Source organism: Pelophylax lessonae, assembly GCF_965119305.1.
Source record: "Pelophylax lessonae genome assembly, chromosome: 8".
Taxonomy (NCBI): Eukaryota; Metazoa; Chordata; class Amphibia; order Anura; family Ranidae; genus Pelophylax; species Pelophylax lessonae.
Window position 1 is genome coordinate 228105032 of NC_138775.1, and position 21818 is coordinate 228126849.

Here is a 21818-nt window from a genome sequence, read left to right on the forward strand (position 1 = left end):
ATAAATCATTCCATAAACACATACTACATACACAGCGTATATAATTTGAGGAAAATATGCTTATAAAATAGGCAAAGGCCAAAGCCACATAAACAAGGGGCTCTGGTTGTCAGCGCCTGTCTGAATGAGGTCTTATTGGGATAGAGGCCAAAACAATCTTCATGTGTGACAATTTTGAAATAAACAAAAATAATATTTTTTACATTCTGCTATGAAACATAGCCAATAAAAAAAATTGAAAAATATCCAATTTCTTCATCAGTTTGGGCCAATATGTATTTTGCTACATATTTTTGGTAAAAAATCCCAATAAGTGTATATATTGATTGGTTTGCTCAAAAGTTGTATAGCCTCTACAAACTATGGGTTATTTTTATTTATTATTTTTTAATTATTTTACTAAAAATGGCAGCAACATGAACTGACACTTTTGACACTTCTTTTGGGGACAAGTGACACTAATACAGTGATCTGTTGCGCCTGTCTGAATGAGGCCTTATTATGGTAGAGGCCAAAATGATCTTCAGGTGTGCAATCACACTGTGGCCGTTTTTAAATCGTGCAAGTTCAGCTGAACTCGCACTATTTCAAGCCTGCATTTCAGTCCGACTTTGGGGGTGATTTCACAGACATCTATGCGAGTTCCTGCACCTATGTCTATGGAAATCCCCCCCAAGTCGCCAAAAGTAGTACAGAAACTACTTTTGGGAATCGACGTGGCGCTTTTGTTGGCATTGCACCGATCCGGATGGTGCAATTGCCGGCAATTGGCTCCGTTTTGACAAGCGATTTGACGTGTCAAATCACATGTCAAATTGGACCAATGTGAACGTGGGCTAAGTGTTTTTTGATCTGCATCCCATTAACCACTTGATCCCCAGTCCCCCCCCCCCCCCCGGGTACAGGACTGCATAAAAACACAGAGCGCTCGGCACAGGACTGAATAATGCACAGAACTCTGGGCATAGGACTACATAATACACAGAGCGCTGGGCCCAGGACTGCATAATACACAGGGCGCTGGGCCCAGGACTGCATAATAAACAGAGCGCTGGGCCCAGGACTGCATAATAGTGTATTGTGTAGTCCTGTGCACAGCGCTGTATATTATGCAGTCCTGTGCCCAGCGCTCTGTGTATTATGCAGTCCTTTGCCATTTGCCAATAGAAAAAAATGTCCCCAGATTTCATTTTAAAATCTGGTGGCCCTAAAATAGAAGGGACCTTTTTTAGTTCAAGTGAAACTAAAGACAAAACTAACAGGCTAGATCCGGCCCTGAGTTTCACAAGGGTCACAAGAACTAGTGTCCCTGTTGGACGACTTCCATTCTATTCCTGTTCTGATAACAAACCAAAATTTGGGATTTTCTTTTACTTTTACTTTAGGTGATGATGGTAAACAGGACAAATAAAGAGGGTGAATCTCCCCAACGGGGGCACAGACAGCAAAAAAAAAAAACATGTCAAGGGTTCTAATCCCTCGCCACACTATCTAAATCTAACAAAATTGTCTGAAAGCCCCATTCACACCTGCATTTTGTTCACGTTATTCTCTTTTTTTTCACGTTATTCACTTGAATGGGATGCCCTACGCACAACAAAAGCACCAAAGTAGCTCCGGCCCTTTTTTTTTTTTTCGCAGTGAGCCTCACACGTTTTTACAATGCGCTTTTGTTTTTGTATGCGACTGCAACCCGTGCTTGGGGTGCCACTAAGAATTAATTGCACTGCAAGTGCGATGTGCGTTGTGGGGGATTTTTTCCGTTTCTAGACTTGCTCCCAGCACTTAATGGTGTGAATTGGGACATAGGTATATTTTAACAATACAATTTTCTTTAAACCAGAGTTTAGTGCCACTCCTTCCATGAGGCCCATGTTGTCATAGGGAGATTTACTAAAAATGGAGCACTCAGAATCTTGTGCAGCTGTGCATGGGTTCCAATCAGCTTACAACTTATTTCAGGTTGTTAAATTAAGCTCTGGCAATAAAACCTGGAAGCTGTTTGGTTACTATGAAGAGTAAAGGCCCGTACACACGTACCGATTGTCGGCCGCCAAACGATCGGCCGATTTTCGGCTTGTTAGTATGATGCTTCCGACAGCCGAAAGCGCACTTTCGGCCGAACAGAATCTGTTGTGCAAGCTTTAAAATTTTTGTATGCCGACACCAGAACGGCCGATTGTTTGCCAGTCAGTACAGAATTCGGCCGACAGACAGCAGATTTGCAAGACTGAGCATGCTCAGTGAAGAAAAAAGACAAGGAAAGTTAATCACATGACATCACTTCTGCAGTCGGCTGTTGTTGGCCTACAAAATTCATGTGCAGTCTTTTGCAGTTTTCAACAGACACGACAGCCCTGGACAAAAGATGGCAGATCATTCGGCCGACGATCGGTACGTGTGTACGGGCCTTTACACCACATTTTGCACTCTCTAGCTTTAGTAAATACCCCCCCCCCCCCATAGTGTCTAGTGCCACTGCAGTGAGGCACATTCAGGACTATGGGAATACGAACCGTTTTTTTTAAATGTATAACTTAAATTGTAACATGGCCTGCTGATCCCCAAAAAATATTTTTTTTTGTGGTTTTAATAGAAAGTTTTGACCATAAATCATCACATTTCAATATATAAGTAAAAACTTATTTTTTACCTATAATCATCACATTTTAATGTTTTTCCTGGGACTTTCTGAATAGTACAGAGTGGGAAAGTACCGCTGTAACAACCTTTCTCTAAGATGAATTTATTTGCACTCTGCAATACACTGAACATATCCTGGCTGCTGTATGCTGCACTCGGGGTGCACTCAAAAAAGGTGTAAAAGTTTCAGATCTTAACCACCCACTCTATCAGTGCAAGCGGCCCCTTCCTAAGGCCTCTTTCACACGGTCCGCCTCCGCAGGCGGATCCGTGTTGCTCAGCGGGGATCGATCCTCGATCCCCGCTGAGCCGGACGGATGACCGCTCCGTCTCCGCTTGCAGAGCGGAGAGGGAGGTGTCTCAGCACCCGCTGCCCTCTATGGGGGATCGGAGGAGAGCGGACCGCTTGTCCGCTCTCATCAGATCTGCTCCGCTCCGATTACTGAACGGATGGAAAAATAGGGTTTCCATCCGTCCAGATTTCAGCACAGGATCGGATGCGGATGGCAGCGGGTGTCAGCGGAGGTGACCTCCGCTGACACCCGCTGCCCCATAGAGCTGCATGGAGGATCCGATCAGATCCGCCTAAAAAACTGACAGGCGGATCTGATCGGATCGCCCGTGTGAAAGAGCCCTAAAGCAGTATTAAACCCAAAAGCAAACCTTACAGCTTATTCATTTTTAGATGTGAAGTCTGCTTCCATTTCCTTTTTTGGCTTTCTCTCTTCTCTTTAATTTGGTGATGCAGCCAGGTGTGTGTGTGTGTGTGTGTGTTTACCACTGACAAGGGTGCTTACAATCATCAGATTTATGTATTTATGTAAAACCTTTACCCCCCCCCCACCCCCCAATAACTGCAGTGTGAACTGAAGTTTGGCTTCAATGTGCGGGTGTATCTAAACCTGCTAGTACATCAAACACTCCCCTCCAGATTTAAAAGTGCTGCTGTTCAAAGGTGCCCCCTGTGCACCTTCATACAGAGTAGGGGCACTCTGATGCATGAGGTGTATTACTGGCAAAATCACCAGGTGAAAACAGAGGGGGGAAAATCCTAAACAAATAAATAATAATGCAGCTATCCCATCTGATGATTGTTAAGCTGCAATATATTCCATTTTTGGTTTTGGTTTTACTATGCTTTAAATGCAAACCTGCTTATCATTTTCTACATACCACAGAATCACGCAGTAGTCAAAGTCCTTGCCCAATATCAATATTTGTCACCTTTGTTTAGGTGTGTTCTCCATAATGAACGTGCATCTGCAATATAAGGCTCGATTCACACCTATGCATGTTGCTTTTGAGCAATTCTGTAGTGATTTTTCCTGTTCTTTCCACATTTTACGGCGATTAGGGGGTTTTTTTTGGAAATTTTTTTGTTGGTCAGATTTAAAAATGCAATTACAAATCGTGGCAAAATCGCTGTAAAAACGCAATATTTGCAATTTGGACGCAGGTCCATTGAAGTCTAATACATGTAAAATGCTGCATTTTGCAGGAAAAAAAGTCTGACTCTTTCCAAAAAATGTAGAGGTACAAACATGCATTGATGTGAGCGTGTTCCATAGAAACCCATGTTAAAAAAAGGAAATGCATTTCTGTAAAAAACATGAAAAAACGCATTAGTGTGAATCCAGCCTTATGCCGGCCATACACTGTACGAAAAATCGTTCAAACTCATTTTCGAAAAACGAAAACTCGGCCGTGAGAGCAGACGATCGTGCCATCATGTAATGGCCAGATTTTGATCGATAAATCGTTCAATGGACATAAATGAATCTGTTTTTCACATTTGCCTAGTGCAAACGGCTCAGGCGAGAAACACATTAACCTTTCAATTTATCGTTCGTTCTGCAGAATTTTCCAAACTGTTCCTTCAATTTTTCAGATCTGAAAAGTTAAAATCGATTTTCTATTACTGCCCATTAACTGGATGAAAAACGAACGAACTGACCAAATGACAGATTTTCGAACGATATTTCGGCTAGAGTATGGCCAGCATAAGGCTGGGTACACACCGATATTTTTAATGGTTTTTGCACAAACGCACTACAGTCCATTTAACATGGTTTCCTATAGGACACGTTCACATCTGCGCTTTTTTTAGCCGCTGCATTTTTGGAAAGGGTCAGGGACTTTTTTTTAAAGCAAATTGGTGCATTTTTGGTTTTATAGGCTTCAGTGTGTTTTTGCCATGATTTTAGTTTTGCGTTTTTTAGTCCACTCAACAAAAACTTGGCCAAAAAGAAAGCATAACAAAATTCAATAAAACTGAAATATTCATCAAAAACGTGTGCAAAAACGCAAACTGCACCGGAAAAAGCATTGCAGAAATGGATCAAAAGCAAACTGCATAGGTGTGAACCGAGCCTAAAGCCCCGTACACACGTAGCGATTGCCGGCCGTAAATATTTGGCCGCCGAACGATCGGCCGATTGTCGGCTTGTTAGTATGATGCTTCCGACAACCGACAGCGACTTTTCGGCCGAACAGAATCTGTTGTGCAGGCATTAACCACTTTACCACCGGAGGATTTTTCTGTCTTACGTCCAGGCCACTTGTTGCAATTCAGCGCTGTGCGACTTTAACTGACAATTGCGCGGTCGTGCAACGCCGTACCCAAACAAAACTTACGTCCTTTTTTTCCCACAAACAGAGCTTTCTTTTGGTGGTATTTGATCACCTGTGCGATTTTTACTTTTTGTGCTATAAACAAAAAAAGAGCGTTTATTTTGAAAAAATAACCATATTTTTAACATTTTTTTATATGAAATTACCCCCCCAAAAAATTTAAAAATCAAAATGTTTTAAAATTTTTGGCCAATTTGTTTTCTGCTACCTATGTTTGGTAAAAAAAATCACAATAAGCGTATTTTGATTGGTTTGCGCAAAAGTTATTGCATTTACTAACTAAGGGAAAGATTTCTGTCATTTTTGGTGTAATGGCGGCGATCTGCAATTTTTTTTTTGCGGGACTGCGACATTGCGGCGGACAGATCGGACCCTTGACTGACATTGACACTTTTGGGGGTTCCAGTGACATTACTGCAGTAATCAGTGCTATATATATGCACTGTTACTGTAAAAATGACACTGGCAGGGAAGGGGTTAATTTTATTGGAGAGGGAGGGGTTAATGTATGCCTGGTGCTTACTGACGTGTGTGGGGGGAGGTGACTGAGTGACACAAGGACAGATTGCATGTTCAGCTATGCTGAACCCTGCAATCTGTCACTCCTTGTCACTGAGGAGATCCGCCCGCTCTGTTTACACAAGCGGGCGGATCTCCAAACTAGATTCCCCCGACGATCGGGGAAGAGCAGCGGCGATCGCCGCCACTCCTCCCCTGGCCTGACTCCCGCTAAGACTGAAAACAGTGGGAGCGAGCCTCGGGCGGCGCGTGCGCGCCGCCCACAAGGGGCAGAGGACAGGTGTTATTGGAGAGTCTCTGAGTCCTTATGCCTGCCCTATAGTTGTAGTGAGGAAGAAAAATGGAACCCTCTGCATGTGTATCGATTATCATACCCTCAAATCGGAGGATGATCCCAGATCAAAACACTACTCCATGAATTGAAGATGCCCTTCAAAGTCTGTCAGGTTCAGTGTGCTAGACCTAAAGAGTGTGCTAGACCTAAAGAGTGGGTATTACCAAAAAACCCATGCACCTCGAAGATTGGGAAAAGACAGCCTTCATTTGCCCTCTGGGTTTTTTTTTTATTTAATAGGATGCCACTGGGTCTGTCAGGAGCTCCCGCCACCTTCCAGCGTTTGATGAAGCGTACAGTGGGAGACATGAACTTGATCAAGGTTTTAGTGTACTAATTCTGGAAGAACATGAAGAGAGACTCGAGAAGGTGTTGCGGAGGCTACATGAGGAGGGGTTGAAATGGTCCCTTGAAAATGCAAGTTTTACCAATCCTCTGTCACGTACTTGGGACATGTTGTCTCAGCTGAAGGAGTTGCTACCAGCCCCAAGAAGGTTGGGGCGGTTGCCACTTGGCCCAGACCCAGGAATGTTACTGAACTGAGATCCCTCCTGGGGTTTTGTTCCTACTATCGAAGATTCGTAGAGGGATTCGCTAAAGTCAGTTAGCATAGTTGGCATATGCCAACCCCTCAAAGCCCTATGAACTACAAGACACCAGCAGAGATGGGCTAGGAGGAGTATTATACCAAGAGTATTTTGGGCACCTACGACCTATCGCTTTTGTGAGTAGAAGTCTAACTTTAGCTGAAAGGAACTATCCTACCCACAAATTGGAGTTTCTGGCTTTGAAGTGGACTGTGGCCGATAAGCTGAAAGACTATCTATATGGAGCAGAATTTGTGGTGAAGACTGACAACAACCGCTGATCTATGTCCTCATCTCTGCTAGGTTGGAGGCTACTGGACATCTATGGCTGGCTGCCCTATCTGGATTTTGATTCAGCCTGAAGTACCACCCAGGGGTCGGCAATAAAGATGCAGGTGCTCTTTCTAGGAGACCTTATCGTACTGAGGTAGCTGAACGAACAAGAGTGGACTAAGCTCTTCCCTAAAGGTGCAGGCTTTAGGTCAGGGTATTGAGCATCAAGCAACGGGTGCAGTGGGCGCCAAAGTAGTGGGAGTTGCATTCACTGGGGTGCCGCAGTATTACTGTAACCTGTCACAGATAGTCTTGGCAGGCCTTCACTGACCATCAAAGAGGCATCTGCAGGAGAGCAGAGGAAAGACCCACTCCTACATGAGACTCCGGTAGATCTCAGCTTCAAAGCCCACCCTAGGGTTCCACTTTACAAACTGATGAAGAAGAGAGCAAAGATGAAGAGGAAATGGACTTTGAATGGCCATGGTTCTCTCTTCCCACCAGAGTGGATGCACCTGATTTAAATAATGACTCAAAGACTGCTGATCCAAGAGACCAATGATGGATGTACCTGATTCAAATAGTGGCTCAGAGATGGTTAACCTAGAATCTCCTAAATCTTTGTCACCTTCAGAAACTAGAGTGGAACCTGATGATCTCCAGATTTCTGAGGCAATAGAAACTAAGCCCTCTTTTACTGATGAAGAAGATGAAAGTGAGCCCTCACAGTCCCCAGAGTCAAAATAAAAATGGTCCATCAGACCACCAAAGAGACTAACGTATGATGTGCTGGGCGAGAACTCAGAGGAAGTTATTCATTCAAGTCAACAGACTAGAATATAAACTGTTGGGCAACAAGCACTCTAGTGCAGTCTTCAAAGTAAATCTTCAGCCAGCCACATTGGAGCTCTTGAAGAAGTTTAAGAAATAAAGAAACTATAAAAAGACTATAAAAGACTGGCTAGTTGAAATTGGGAGAGTTTACGAAATGGAAAAAACACTGACAATGTCAGATGACAGACTTGCTAAATTTAGGAACATCTGGGCCAATTGGCAATTGTTCACCCTCTCTGATCATTACGCGGAACTGATGCCTGCTTGATCCTTGAACCGTATTACTTGATCCGTATCAATGGATTAATGATGCGTAATTCGTAATTCCTTGCTTGTATTCTTTGAAGTGCTCAATGTATGCACTGAACTCCTAATGTTGTCTTGCGGAAAACTACCTCTAATATCCTGAACTGCACCCACAGAAGTTATCGATTATACTAAACAAATTTTGCTATATTTCGTCATATACCCTTGGTTTTGCTACCTTTTTCATTTCTCCCTTCTCTTTACCCTCACCCCCCCCCCTTTTCCCTTCTATCTACCCCCCCCCCCCACACAAACTCTAACCCTAATTATTTCTCTTTATTTTGTTTTCTTCAATGCTTAAATTACTAAATTAAACTTTATGGAAAAGTTTTTTGTGACGTTATGACCTCACCGGTCAAAAGTACCGGGTGATGTTTATATTTAACTAATTTACGCTCTTGCGAGTTATCATATGGCTAAATGTTCTTAATTTACCAATGCTGTAAAATCACATACCATTGTAATGTTTTACAATACGCTTGTTCACCATTTCATATGTCTTTCTATGACAGAAAGACCGCAAAGCTTTTGTTATTATATTCTTTGTTCATTCTCAATAAAACCAACTGTTTAAAAAAAAAAAAAAAAATAAAGAAAATGTTTTCTGTAATAAAGAAATGGTTGTAGAACACGGAGTTCACAAGGGCACTGAGTGGCAAAGCCTCCAGCAAGGGTCTTAACCACTTAAGCCCCGGAAGATTTTACCCCCTTCCTGACCAGGGGGTATTTTGCGATTCGCCACTGCGTGACTTTAACGGACAATTGCGCGGTCGTGCGACGCTGTACCTAAACGAATTTGGCGTCCTTTTTTTCCCACAAACAGAGCTTTCTTTTGGTGGTATTTGATCACCTGTGCGATTTTTTGATCATGCGCTATAAACAAAAAAAGAGCCTACATTTTGCAAAAATAACAATATTTTTCACTTTTTTTTATATGAAATTCCCCCCCAAAAAAATGTAAAAATCAAAATTTTTTAACATTTTCGGCCAATTTGTTTTATGCTACCTATGTTTGGTAAAAAAAATCGCAAAAAGCGTATTTTGATTGGTTTGCGTAAAAGTTATCGCGTTTACTAACAAAGGGAAAGATTTTTGTCATTTTTGTTGTTTTTTTTTTAACACGTAATGGCGGCGATCTGCGATTTTTTTTTGCGGTACTGCGACATTGCGGCGGACAGATCGGACCCTTGACTGACATTTTTGACACTTTTGGGGTTACCAGTGACATTACTGCAGTAATCAGTGCTATACATATGCACTGTTACTGTAAAAATACACTGGTAGTGAAGGGGTTAACTTTATTTGAGAGGGAGGGGCTGTGTGTGTTCCTAGGGGCATGCTTTCTACTGTGATTGGCTGTGGCTTGAGCTGTAAGGACACTGATCAACGTGTGATCAGTGTTTTTACACCGAGGAGAATGACAGGCAGCTTGTTTACACAAGCTGCCTGACTTTCTCCCTCTCCCCGTGACCACCCTAGACCCTCACAAGCAAGCGACGTAGCCCTACGTCAGTTTGCCTGTGAGGGGCTGACCGCCGACGTAGATAGTCGTGCGGCGGTCGGCAAGTGGTTAATTATCAAGAGTATATACTGAGATGTATCTCAGATGTTCAGGGTTAAAATTCTAAACAGCAGGATTGTTACAGAACATCAAAGGATAGTTGGTGGTGCCTTTAAGAGGGATAGTGCAGTTTGTCTTACAATGAATTTCACTACAGAGTCAGTCAGTGTGACACAAAGGATTAATATTCCACTCACCAAGAGCACAGTATTTGTAGCAGCAGATCTCCTTCGGTGATGAACGGGGGCCCCTTTAACCACTTTACCACCGGAGGATTTTGCTGTCTTACGTCTGGGCCACTTTTTGCGATCCGGCACTGTGCGACTTTAAATGACAATTGCGCGGCCGTGCCATGCCGTACCCAAACGAAATTTACGTCCTTTTTTTCCCACAAACAGAGCTTTCTTTTGGTGGTATTTGATCACCTGTGCGATTTTTACTTTTTGCGCTATAAACAAAAAAAGAGCGTAAATTTTGAAAAAATAACAATATTTTTTACATTTTTTTATATGAAATACCCCCCCCCCCCCCCAAATGTAAAAATCTTATTTTTTTTTTACATTTTTGGCCAATTTTTTTTCTGCTACCTATGTTTGTTAAAAAAAATCACAATAAGTGTATTTTGATTGGTTTGCGCAAAAGTTATTGCGTTTGCTAACTAAGGGAAAGATTTCTGTCATTTTTGGTGTTTTTTTTTTTAACGAGTAATGGCGGCGATGTTGCGATTTTTTTTTTGCGGGACTGCGACATTGCAGCGGACAGATCGGACCCTTGACTGACATTTTTGACACTTTTGGGGGTAGCAGTGACATTACTGCAGTAATCAGTGCTATATATATGCACTGTTACTGTAAAAATGACACTGGCAGGGAAGGGGTTAATTTTATTGGAGAGGGAGGGGTTAATGTATGTACTGACGTGTGTGGGGGGAGGTGACTGAGTGACACAAGGACAGATCGCTGGTTCAGCTATGCTGAACCCTGCAATCTGACCCTGCCTGTCACTTAGGATCTCCACACTCGATTCCCCGAAGAACGGGGAAGAGCAGCGGCGATAGCCGCTGCTCCTCCCCTGGCCCGACTCCCGCTGTGACTGAATACAGCGGGAGCGAGCCTCCGGCGGCACGCGTGCTCCGCCGAGAAAGGGGAATGTCTGGCGACGTAGGTCTACGTCGTCAGACATTATCGGGCCACTTTGCCGCAGTAGAGCTCTAGTGCAGTGGTTCTCAACTCCGGTCCTCGGGACCCACCAACAGGCCAGGTTTGCAAGATAACTAAATTACATCACAGGTGATCTCATTTGCTGCTCAGTGATTGCAGTATTCTAGTCTGCATCCCCCAAGGTAATACTTAAAATCTGGCCTGTTAGTGGGTCCCGAGGACCGGAATTGAGTACCACTGCTCTAGTGAGCAGATGGCAAGTGGTTAAGATGAAACGATTCCATGTGTACCTCTGCAGTATTCAGGCAGCAGTACCTCTGCAATGCAGCAACAGCCTTTAGATAGACTCAGCAGTGTCAATGCAGAAATCAGCAGGTCTGGGTCTCCAGCACTAGGCCTCAGAATGATCGCTGGCTCCCGCACACAGTGAGATGGATGCAGACTTGTCTTGGCAGATGGCAGCAGCTTCACCAGTTCTCCTGAACCAACAGGCACTGTCTCTACTGTAAAGCACCGTCTTCTCATTGATCTTTCTCCCTGTCTCTCTTCTAGACAGGGCCTGCACTTCCTCACACACAGTCTCCTTTCCCAGACTCCCCTCTGGCTTCCTGGGTTTTCTAATTTATATAACCCCTCCCATACAAAAGCAGGCTGGTCTTAGAAGTCCTTTTGGGTTGGTTTAACATTGGAGTTCTTTCTGGCTGGAACCACAACTCCCAAAATGCAATCCTCTTAAGTAATGATTAATCCAAGTTCATAAAACTCCATCTTGTGGTAGAAAAAAGGAACTTCTTGCAGTAAAGATTAACTATGATAATGCATTAGTAAACCTGCACATTTCAGTTACAATGAGCATTGTTCTAAAAAAAAAAAAAACTAGACTTTACAATCACTTCCCTGGAACTAAGGGGCCAAGCCCAACCCCTGAAAAACAACCCCTCCCCCCCCCGCCGCCTTCCGCAGCTCGCCCGGGTCTCCCGTCCCACCGGAAGACCCGGGCAACCAGCCTGCACGGCCGCTGAAGATCCGATCAAAGCCGCATTTGGCTCTGATCGGGTCCCCATGTAAAAACCATGAGTGACATCACTTCCGGGTACTGTCTGGTGCCAGATTAACTTGGCGTTTTGGCGTTTTGAATGCTTTTAACAGCGGAGGAGGGGTTTGGGGTCCCCCAGATCCCCCCACAAGAGTACATGTCAAATAACAAAAAATAAAAAAAAATTTTTGTACGAAAATATCGGCCGATACCGATACGCATTGGCCAAAATATCGGTATCGGCAACGAAAAACTGTTATCGGTCGATCACTAATTATAAGGGAGGGTTTTTTTTTTTATGGGTGTTCCTGTAGGGAGATTTCCTTTTTCTTTCCTGTCCTATAACCAAAACAGAAAGTGAGATGAAATCTCTGGTTGTCACCAGGGTCACCTGAGCTAGTGTCCCCATTAGAAGATTTCCCCTGTTTTGAGATGACAAAGTTATGCGACTTGCATTGCAACTTTACAGTGCAACTTTTCGTGCTACTTTGATCTGACTTTACATTCTCTGGACCAAAATCGCATCAAAAGTCGGACCAAACTAGTGCAGGAACCTTTTTCTGAAGTTGCAGCGACTAGTGCAGTGTCAGTAGGAGTGGCTCTTATAGAAATACATTGAATTTCACATATCTTCACACAAGTCGGATCCCAAGTTGCACAAGTGCAAAAGGAGTCTAAGCGATATTGGTAAACAGGGTGATCTCCGTAGCAGGAGCGCAGACACTAATAAAAACCTAACAGGTGTTCTACCCGCCCCCTCAACTCTATCCAAAACTGAAAAAAAGTATTGCCTTTAGTTATACTTTGAAACTGAAAATATAGAATTGTCTGATGTCTGAGAGTCCCCAGCACCACATCCCTGAGACTGAAATTGTATAGAAGGAGCAGGAGACGGGATTTTAAAGGTGAATAAAGAAAATGATCAGCGCAATACTAGGTATTTCCCAGATGATATCAGTTATGGGTGATAATCTACTCTTATACACCACAATTCAAAGTGCCCATATACTGTATCTTCAAAAAATAGGAGTTCAGATATCATAAGAAACATATAAAAACTTATAAGGACTCTAACTATGTGAAGCAAGGACGCCGAAGGACACTGCATCACTTAAAATAGAGGAGAGCCGCTGTCCTCCTCCTTAAAGCATTAGTATACTCAATGTTTTTACTTTTACCTACAGGTAAGCCTATAATAAGGCTTACCTGTAGGTACAATTAATATCTCCTAAACCTGCACGGTTTAGGAGATATTTGCCCTGCATGTAGCCGCTGACACTAGCAGGGCGGACCTTCAGAGTTCCTTGCCGGCTACTTGCCAGAAAGTGACTCCCGCGCATGGCGTCATCGCGGCTCCAGCCACTCACAGCGCCAGAGCCGCCAAACCCAGAAGAGACGCAGATGGAGTATGACAGCTTGTCGGGCCGCGTCGGGCTGCGTTTAAGGGAAGTATTTCATAATGAGCTAGCATGCGATGCATACTAGCTCATTATGCCTTTTTTGTTTTTTTTTTTTTGGCAGTGTACAACCGCTTTAAATTATACATACAAAAATGTTTTTATTTAACATGTAAATCCCTCAATATTGTTAATATACATATTGCAACCAGGATATAGTGTATCAATGTAAGAAATACAATGTATTCATATAATCAAATTGTTATACATCTGAACACGGCATATCCTTTAATAGAAACACGCCGTGCATTAGACAAAGCATGAATATAAAAGAAATCAATGTGTCATTGCGGAAAGACCGCACCATAAGCCTTATTGTTATACATCTAAACAGGGTGTGCCCGCTGATGAAAACACACCTTGTGTTGAATTAAACATAACAGAAATAGAGTCTGTCATTGTGGAAAAAACGTGCAGTGTGCTTAATAGTTGTGCCTCTAGACAGTGCCTCTAGACAGAGCATATTTGCCAATTAGAAGCACACCATGCATAAAACTGAGCGACAAGCCTCCATAATGGAAAATCTAAACCCAATAAAAAAATCTGTTCTAAAAATGAAAACATTTTAAAAATTCTTATAAAAAGAATGGAAAGGATATTAATTATCGGTAATAATGTTAATTATCAGTAAAAATATTTTTTCTAAAGTGGATGTAAAGTTATATAATCTGGCCTTTTTAATAATTGGTCAAAAAACGATTTAAATATATATCGATGTTCAAACCCTGTGGGTATAAATTATCCATTTTATATACCCATTCTGTTTCTTTTTGTGATACTGCCTTCAATCTGTCTCTACCTCTCCAATTTTCCTTTATCATGTCAATACCATAAAAGGAGAGTACACTCGGGTCTTTAAGTGTTTAAGTTTGAAATGCCTAGATACGCTGTGTTTTTCAAATCCCTTCTTTATATTTTTACAGTGCTCACCTATTCGGACTTTAAGTTTTCTAGTTGTTCTTCCTACATATTGTAGGTGGCAAGGACATTCTAAAACATATACAACGTGGGTGGATTTGCATGTGATTAAAGAATTAATCTCATATTCTTTCCTGGTATTGTTGGCCATTAATTTATTGGTTTTCTTTTTGCCTTTTTTCATTGTTCTGCATGCTTTACAATGATTACATTTCACAAAACCTTTCATGTCTGCAAACATTTGGATGGCATGAGGAGGGTCCAATATAGTGTGGACTAATTTATTTCTAATTGACCTGTTTTTTCCTATAAACAAATTTCAGTTTTTTAGGGATGATCTTCTTCAGAGTTTCATCCTGTAGCAATATTAGCCAATAAGAGCTTTGACTTATATATGTTTTGAGAAGCATGAAGAGATTAAACATGTTGTGCTTGCAAGTCTTTTGAATTCTCAATACAAGAACCATGATTTCTCTTCTGATGATGTATTGGCTAAGGCGAAACAATGGCTGACAGAAGATATGGAGGTGCAGGAGGTTCCTGCCGAAAACAAAAGTCCAGAACACTACTTTTATGAAGAGCAGCATGCTGAAAAAACAGACAAATGTCCAAAAATACGTCAACGAACAGAAGAGCATCTGCTTCATCGTCGTCGAATTGATCAGGACATTTTCTGTGTTTTATTGGGACCTCATGTGGAGGATTCAATTTCTTCTGAATCTGCAACGATGAGCCTGGATGATGAACTTCATCTCTATTTGAAAGTGTAACGCTCCTGCGTTTCTTATATGGTGTGGATTTTCAGCTGCAGAAATAGTTCCACGTCAGTAGTCATGTAAGAGATATGCTGAGATACCATTCCCAACCTCAATGACTCATCATGTGTGGAAGGTCTTATTTCAGCCAGTAAATACACACAATTAGCAAGCTGGTTCCTAGAGTGACTTTATGTATGTGGTAACACAATGATGAAGGTTGAGGGATAGGTTGAGTGGAGGTGGTAGGTGATAGACACTTGAAGGTGAGACAGTAGCAGATGGATGCAGGAAGGTTTAGCAATGTTGTATGATAGCAGATGATAGAATAGCAGGTGGACATACAAAAGAGATCAACCCAGTGCAGAAAAGTAGCAGTAGACTCCTAAATATGTTTACGAAGTTTCAGCATTGTTTGAACAAAACAGAAGACCTTTAACAGGTGACCTTGGGCATGCTGAAATGTTCCACTTTCTGCATTATAATATTCTTCCACTTAACTGGGAGTATTGAAAAGAGTAGTGTCCACTCCACTCCACTCTATAGCTGTTGCCTACCTTTTTTTCTAGCAGTTTTGCACTGACTGCTGTAGTTGCAGTGAATGCCCTACTGCTAAGAGTCCAATCCAATCCACTGTCTAGCTGTTGCCTAGCTTTTTTCTAGCAGTTTTGCACTGACTGAACTGCATTAGTTGCAGTCAGTGCCTTACTGCAGAGGGTAGTCTTCCACTGACTCCAGTCCAGTCCTATCCACTGTGACATTGTGTAGCTGTTGCCTTGCTCTTTTTCTAGCAGTTTTGCACTAACTGCACTGCATTAGTTGCAGTCATTGCCCTACTGCAGTGGTAGTCCTTTTCCACTGACTCCAGTCCATCCAATCCACTGTGTATGTGTATTTTGTGTAGCTGTTATTGTTGCCTAGTTTTTTTTCCTAGCTGTTTTGCACTGACTGCACTGCAGTAAAATATTGCAGTGTGTGAGTCCACTGTTGCAGCACTTTTTTCATAAAAGTGCTGCAGTAGTTGACTCACACACTGCAATATGTTACTGCAGTGCAGTCAGTTTTATGCATTAATGCACAATCAGGATGTGAAATGCAAAGCAAATGTCCCTGGAATTGAAGTTTTCATATCAGTTTTTATGCAGTTAAGGTGTGAAGAACGAGCGACAAAAATGTTAATAAATGAAGATTAACATGTTTATTAAGAGATTTCTGTCGATTTTTGTATGGTTTTTTTGGGTAATTTTGTGTGAAAATATCGGCCGATACCGATATGCGATCGGCAAAATATTGGTATTGGCAACGAAAAAACGATATTGGTCGATCGCTAATCCTAATCACATAAAAAAAAATCTTTCAGTTTCTATTACATACATTATTTTAGACCTATTGATTTCATACCTGTGGTTTTAATGTAATCAGGCAGATCATGGCTGGTGGTGGGTGGTCGTGGCAGGATGTTGTATGTAGCTTTCTAAAAACATCACCACAGCCTGCCTTCAATACTTCTCTCAAGGAGTAGCCTGATGAAAGCAGCAGTGGGCTGGCTCTTGTGGGGAATTATGATACTAACAAAATGACTTCATGGGTGGGTGTTCCTGGACAGACTGCAGTAGCATAAAGACCACCTTCAAGTGGAGTTCCGGCCTCAAAAGCGCTAAAACCGATTTTGGGCCATCTGCTTGCTGAGGGCAACCTGAAAAAGAAATGGATACTGGCGATTTTTTTTTTTTGTCACTTACCTTATTATAGAAGAAAATATACTCAGCTTCCTTCCACTTCCTCCCTCTGCGCCGCGGCCCGCGCCGTCACTTCCGGTTTGCGATGATTCCTGGGAGCTGAACATCATCGCTCCCAGGAATCAATGCGCCTGCACCGGCTCCGCTCGTCACTTCCGATGCAGGCGCAGCATTCACTGCTAAACAGCTTCTGGGCAGGGATGCCGCGCCTGCACCGGAAGTGACGAGCGGGGCCGGTGCAGTGTATTGTGGGACTCCGACGTCACGGAAGAGGACACGAAGAGGGACGCTGCGGCTTCAGCTGCCCACACCTGAGATGGTAGCGCTGGAGAAGAAATTTTCAAGGTAAGTATTTCTTCTTACAGGTAAGTTTGACCCGGGACAGTTCAGAGGCTATCCATCATGGAATGTACTTGCCCTGACTGTCCCAGGGTATTTTTAGCTCAAATTGACCCCCGGGGCTGGAACTCCGCTTTAAGTAACTGTCACATGTGATACTGAGCCTCCATGACTGAAAGAACAAAAAAGTAAACACAAATTACATTTTTTCTTTTTTTTGCGGTCTGTTACATACCCATTAAATGTGATGCAATCCTTTAAGTAAACAGGAATTTCTAGAGTGTGACAATAAGTATCAATGTTGTCTTTTGTTAATCAATAAAAGGTGTGTTTTGCAAATTATTAGGAAACATTCAAGTGAGGATATGAAAATGACATTTCTATGAGCAGGGCTTTTTTTCTGCCGGAACAGCGTTCTGGAACCTTTGGCAACCCTGTCCTCTCCCACTTGTCACGTAACACTGAAGCTGGCAGAGGACTCACTTCCTCCACTAGCTTCTGTGTGGTAGTGTCAGCGCTGCACTTAGGGCACATGATGCTGAATTGATGTCCTGGGTCCCCGACGCTACAAGTTCCCACATTTTTTGGGGCTTGGGGAGGTGTCTTCTTACTCCGACTCCTGCCTGTCACCACTGTGTAGCCCGGAGTTGGGTTTCACTGCAGTGCTGTGAAACTCCTTCTGCAGCTCTGTGCTACATTCCTTATAGGCAGAGCGGAGCTGCAGGAAACATCACTAGCTTTTAAAAAAAAAAAAGCCCGGGCACTAGCGACGGACCGATATCGGTTTTTCGTTGCCGATACCGATATTTTGGCCATCGCATATCGGTATCGGCCGATATGGGCCGATATTTTGTACATCCTAGGTCAGAGACTAGTCTTCTCCTCCTCCAACCATTAGGTGGTGATGCTCATGTAAGGGTAAAATTATGTCACATAGCATAATTCCGTTTACAAATGTTATTGAATATGCCACTCACATATGTGCACATTAAAGATATAAGAAATTCCACATTAGCAGATCTGCTGGCAGATCGTTATCTTTCACCCACTTGCCGTAAGCAGTGGTGGGATTCAGCCGGTTCGCACCGGTTCCATAGAACCGGTTACTAACTTTCTGCAAGTTCGCAGAACTGGGTGATCCCTCTGCCCGCCTAAGGACGCGCTGTACAATTGAATGTCCCGCGCTTGGACCACGCAGCCGCAGACGTGGCGGCCGGGGGGCGGAGCAGTGCGCCCCGACCCACCCATTCTGTGACAATAGCGAATGAGAATTCACTATTGTCACACACATCCTCCTCCTGGCCAATCAGGGAGTGGGTCCTCCCGCTTCCTGATTGGCCGAAAGGCAAACACCGTGCCATTGGACGAGGAGGCGCCGCAGGGGGACTGAGGACTCGGAGACGCGGGGAGCCGGGGACTGAAGAGAAGCTGCGAGACCGTCCGTGAGGTAAGTGCATGGGTCTCGCGGGGGGATCGCTGGCACTCTGCAATGATTGGGGGCAATGCTGTGGCTGGCACTCTGCAATGATTGGGGGCAATGCTGTGGCTGGCACTCTGCAATGATTGGGGGCAATGCTGTGGCTGGCACTCTGCAATCATTGCGGGCAATGCTGTGGCTGGCACTCTGCAATGATTGGGGGCAATGCTGTGGCTGGCACTCTGCAATGATTGGGGGCAATGCTGTGGCTGGCACTGTGCAATCATTGGGGGCAATGCTGTGGCTTGCACTCTGCAATCATTGAGGGCAATGCTGTGTCTGGCACTCTGCAATCATTGGTGGCAATGCTGTGGCTGGCACTCTGCAATCATTGGGGGCAATGCTGTGGCTGGCACTCTGCAATCATTGGGCATTGGGGGCAATGCTGTGGCTGGCACTCTGCAATCATTGGGGGCAATGCTGTGGCTGGCACTCTGCAATCATTGGGGGCAATGGAGTGGCTGGCACTCTGCAATCATTGGGCATTGGGGGCAATGCTGTGGCTGGCACTCTGCAATCATTGGGCATTGGGGGCAATGCTGTGGCTGGCACTCTGCAATCATTGGGGGCAATGCTGTGGCTGGCACTCTGCAATCATTGAGGGCAATGCTGTGGCTGTCACTCTGCAATCATTGAGGGCAATGCTGTGGCTGACATTCTGCAATCATTGGGGGCAATGCTGTGGCTGGCACTCTGCAATCATTGGGGGCAATGCTGTGGCTGGCACTCTGAAATCATTGGGCATTGGGGGCAATGCTGTGGCTGGCACTCTGCAATCATTGGGGGCAATGCTGTGGCTGGCACTCTGCAATGATTGGGGGCAATGCTGTGGCTGGCACTCTGCAATCATTGGGCATTGGGGGCAATGCTGTGGCTGGCACTCTGCAATGATTGGGGGCAATGCTGTGGCTGGCACTCTGCAATGATTCAGGGCAATGCTGTGGCTGGCACTCTGCAATCATTGGGGGCAATGCTGTGGCTGGAACTCTGCAATCATTGGGTATTGGGGGCAATGCTGTGGCTGGCACTCTGCAATCATTGGGGGCAATGCTGTGGCTGGCACTCTGCAATCATTGGGGGCAATGCTGTGGGTGGCACTCTGCAATCATTGGGCATTGGGGGCAATGCTGTGGCTGGCACTCTGCAATCATTGGGGGCAATGCTGTGGCTGGCACTCTGCAATCATTGAGGGCAATGCTGTGGCTGGCACTCTGCAATCATTGAGGGCAATGCTGTGGCTGGCATTCTGCAATCATTGGGGGCAATGCTGTGGCTGGCACTCTGCAATCATTGGGGGCAATGCTGTGGCTGGCACTCTGAAATAATTGGGCATTGGGGGCAATGCTGTGGCTGGCACTCTGCAATGATTGGGGGTAATGCTGTGGCTGGCACTCTGCAATCATTGGGGGCAATGCTGTGGCTGGCACTCTGCAATCATTGGGCAATGGGGGCAATGCTGTGGCTGGCACTCTGCAATGATTGGGGGCAATGCTGTGGCTGGCACTCTGCAATCATTGGGGGCAATGCTGTGACTGGCACTCTGCAATGATTGGGAGCAATGCTGTGGCTGGCACTCTGCAATCATTAGGGGCAATGCTGTGGGTGGCACTCTGCAATCATTAGGGGCAATGCTGTGACTGGCACTCTGCAATCATTGGGGGCAATGCTGTGGCTGGCACTCTGCAATCATTGGGGGCAATGCTGTGGCTGGCACTCTGCAATCATTGGGGGCAATGCTGTGGCTGGCACTCTGCAATCATTGGGTATTGGGGGCAATGCTGTGGCTGGCACTCTGCAATCATTGGGGGCAATGCTGTGGCTGGCACTCTGCAATCATAGGGGGCAATGCTGTGGCTGGCACTCTGCAATCATTGGGCATTGGGGGCAATGCTGTGGCTGGCACTCTGCAATCATTGGGGGCAATGCTGTGGCTGGCACTCTGCAATCATTGAGGGCAATGCTGTGGCTGGCATTCTGCAATCATTGGGGGCAATGCTGTGGCTGGCACTCTGCAATCATTGGGGGCAATGCTGTGGCTGGCACTCTGAAATCATTGGGCATTGGGGGCAATGCTGTGGCTGTCACTCTGCAATCATTGGGGGCAATGCTGTGGCTGGCACTCTGCAATCATTGGGCAATGGGGGCAATGCTGTGGCTGGCACTCTGCAATGATTGGGGGCAATGCTGTGGCTGGCACTCTGCAATGATTGGGGGCAATGCTGTGGCTGGCACTCTGCAATGATTGGGGGCAATGCTCTGGCTGGCACTCTGCAATCATTAGGGGCAATGCTGTGGGTGGCACTCTGCAATCATTAGGGGCAATGCTGTGGCTGGCACTCTGCAATCATTAGGGGCAATGCTGTGGCTGGCACTCTGCAATCATTGGGGGCAATGCTGTGGCTGGCACTCTGCAATTATTAGGGGCAATGCTGTGGCTGGCACTCTGCAATCATTGGGGGCAATGCTGTGGCTGGCACTCTGCAATCATTGGGGGCAACGCTGTGGCTGGCACTCTGCAATCATTGGGGGCAGTGCTGTGGCTGGCACTCTGCAATAATTAGGGGCAATGCTGTGGCTGGCACTCTGCAATCATTAGGGGCAATGCTGTGGCTGGCACTCTGCAATCATTGGGGGCAATGCTGTGGAACTCTGCAATGATTGGGGGCAATGCTGTGGCACTCTGCAATGATTGGGGGCAATGCTGTGGCTGGCACTCTGCAATGATTGGGGGCAATGCTGTGGCTGGCACTCTGCAATGATTGGGGGCAATGCTGTGGTCAGTGTGCATTGAAAGGGGGGCACGCTGGTCCCTCTGCATTGAAAGGGGGGCACGCTGGTCACTGTGCATTGAAAGGGGGGCACGCAGCGCTGGTCACTGTGCATTGAAAGGGGGCACGCTGGTCTCTCTGCATTGAAAGGGGGGATGCAGCGCTTGTCACTGTGCATTGAAAGGGGGGCATGCTGGTCACTGTGCATTGAAAGGGGGCACGCTGGTCTCTCTGTATTGAAAGGGGGGCACGCTGGTCACTGTGCATTGAAAGGGGGGCACGCTGGTCACTGTGCATTGAAAGGGGGGCACGCTGGTCACTGTGCATTGAAAGGGGGCACGCTGGTCACTGTGCATTGAAAGGGGGCAGGCTGGTCACTGTGCATTGAAAGGGGGCACGCTGGTCACTGTGCATCGAAAGGGGGCACGCTGGTCACTGTGCATTGAAAGGGGGCACGCTGGTCATTGTGCATTGAAAGGGG

General features: G+C 45.0%; 1 protein-coding gene across 1 annotated transcript in view; it reads left to right on the forward strand.

Annotated features, from left to right (window-relative positions):
• Window positions 1–7548: 7548 nt before the first annotated feature.
• LOC309562234 (histo-blood group ABO system transferase 2-like) overlaps window positions 7549–21818 on the forward strand; it is a gene marked incomplete at its 5' end in the record, with an annotated part of 58239 nt that continues 43969 nt past the window's right edge. The window contains one exon of the mRNA XM_082266356.1: window positions 7549–7724. Coding sequence (XP_082122482.1) covers window positions 7549–7724 — 176 coding nt within the window. The remainder of the gene's footprint in view (window positions 7725–21818) is intronic.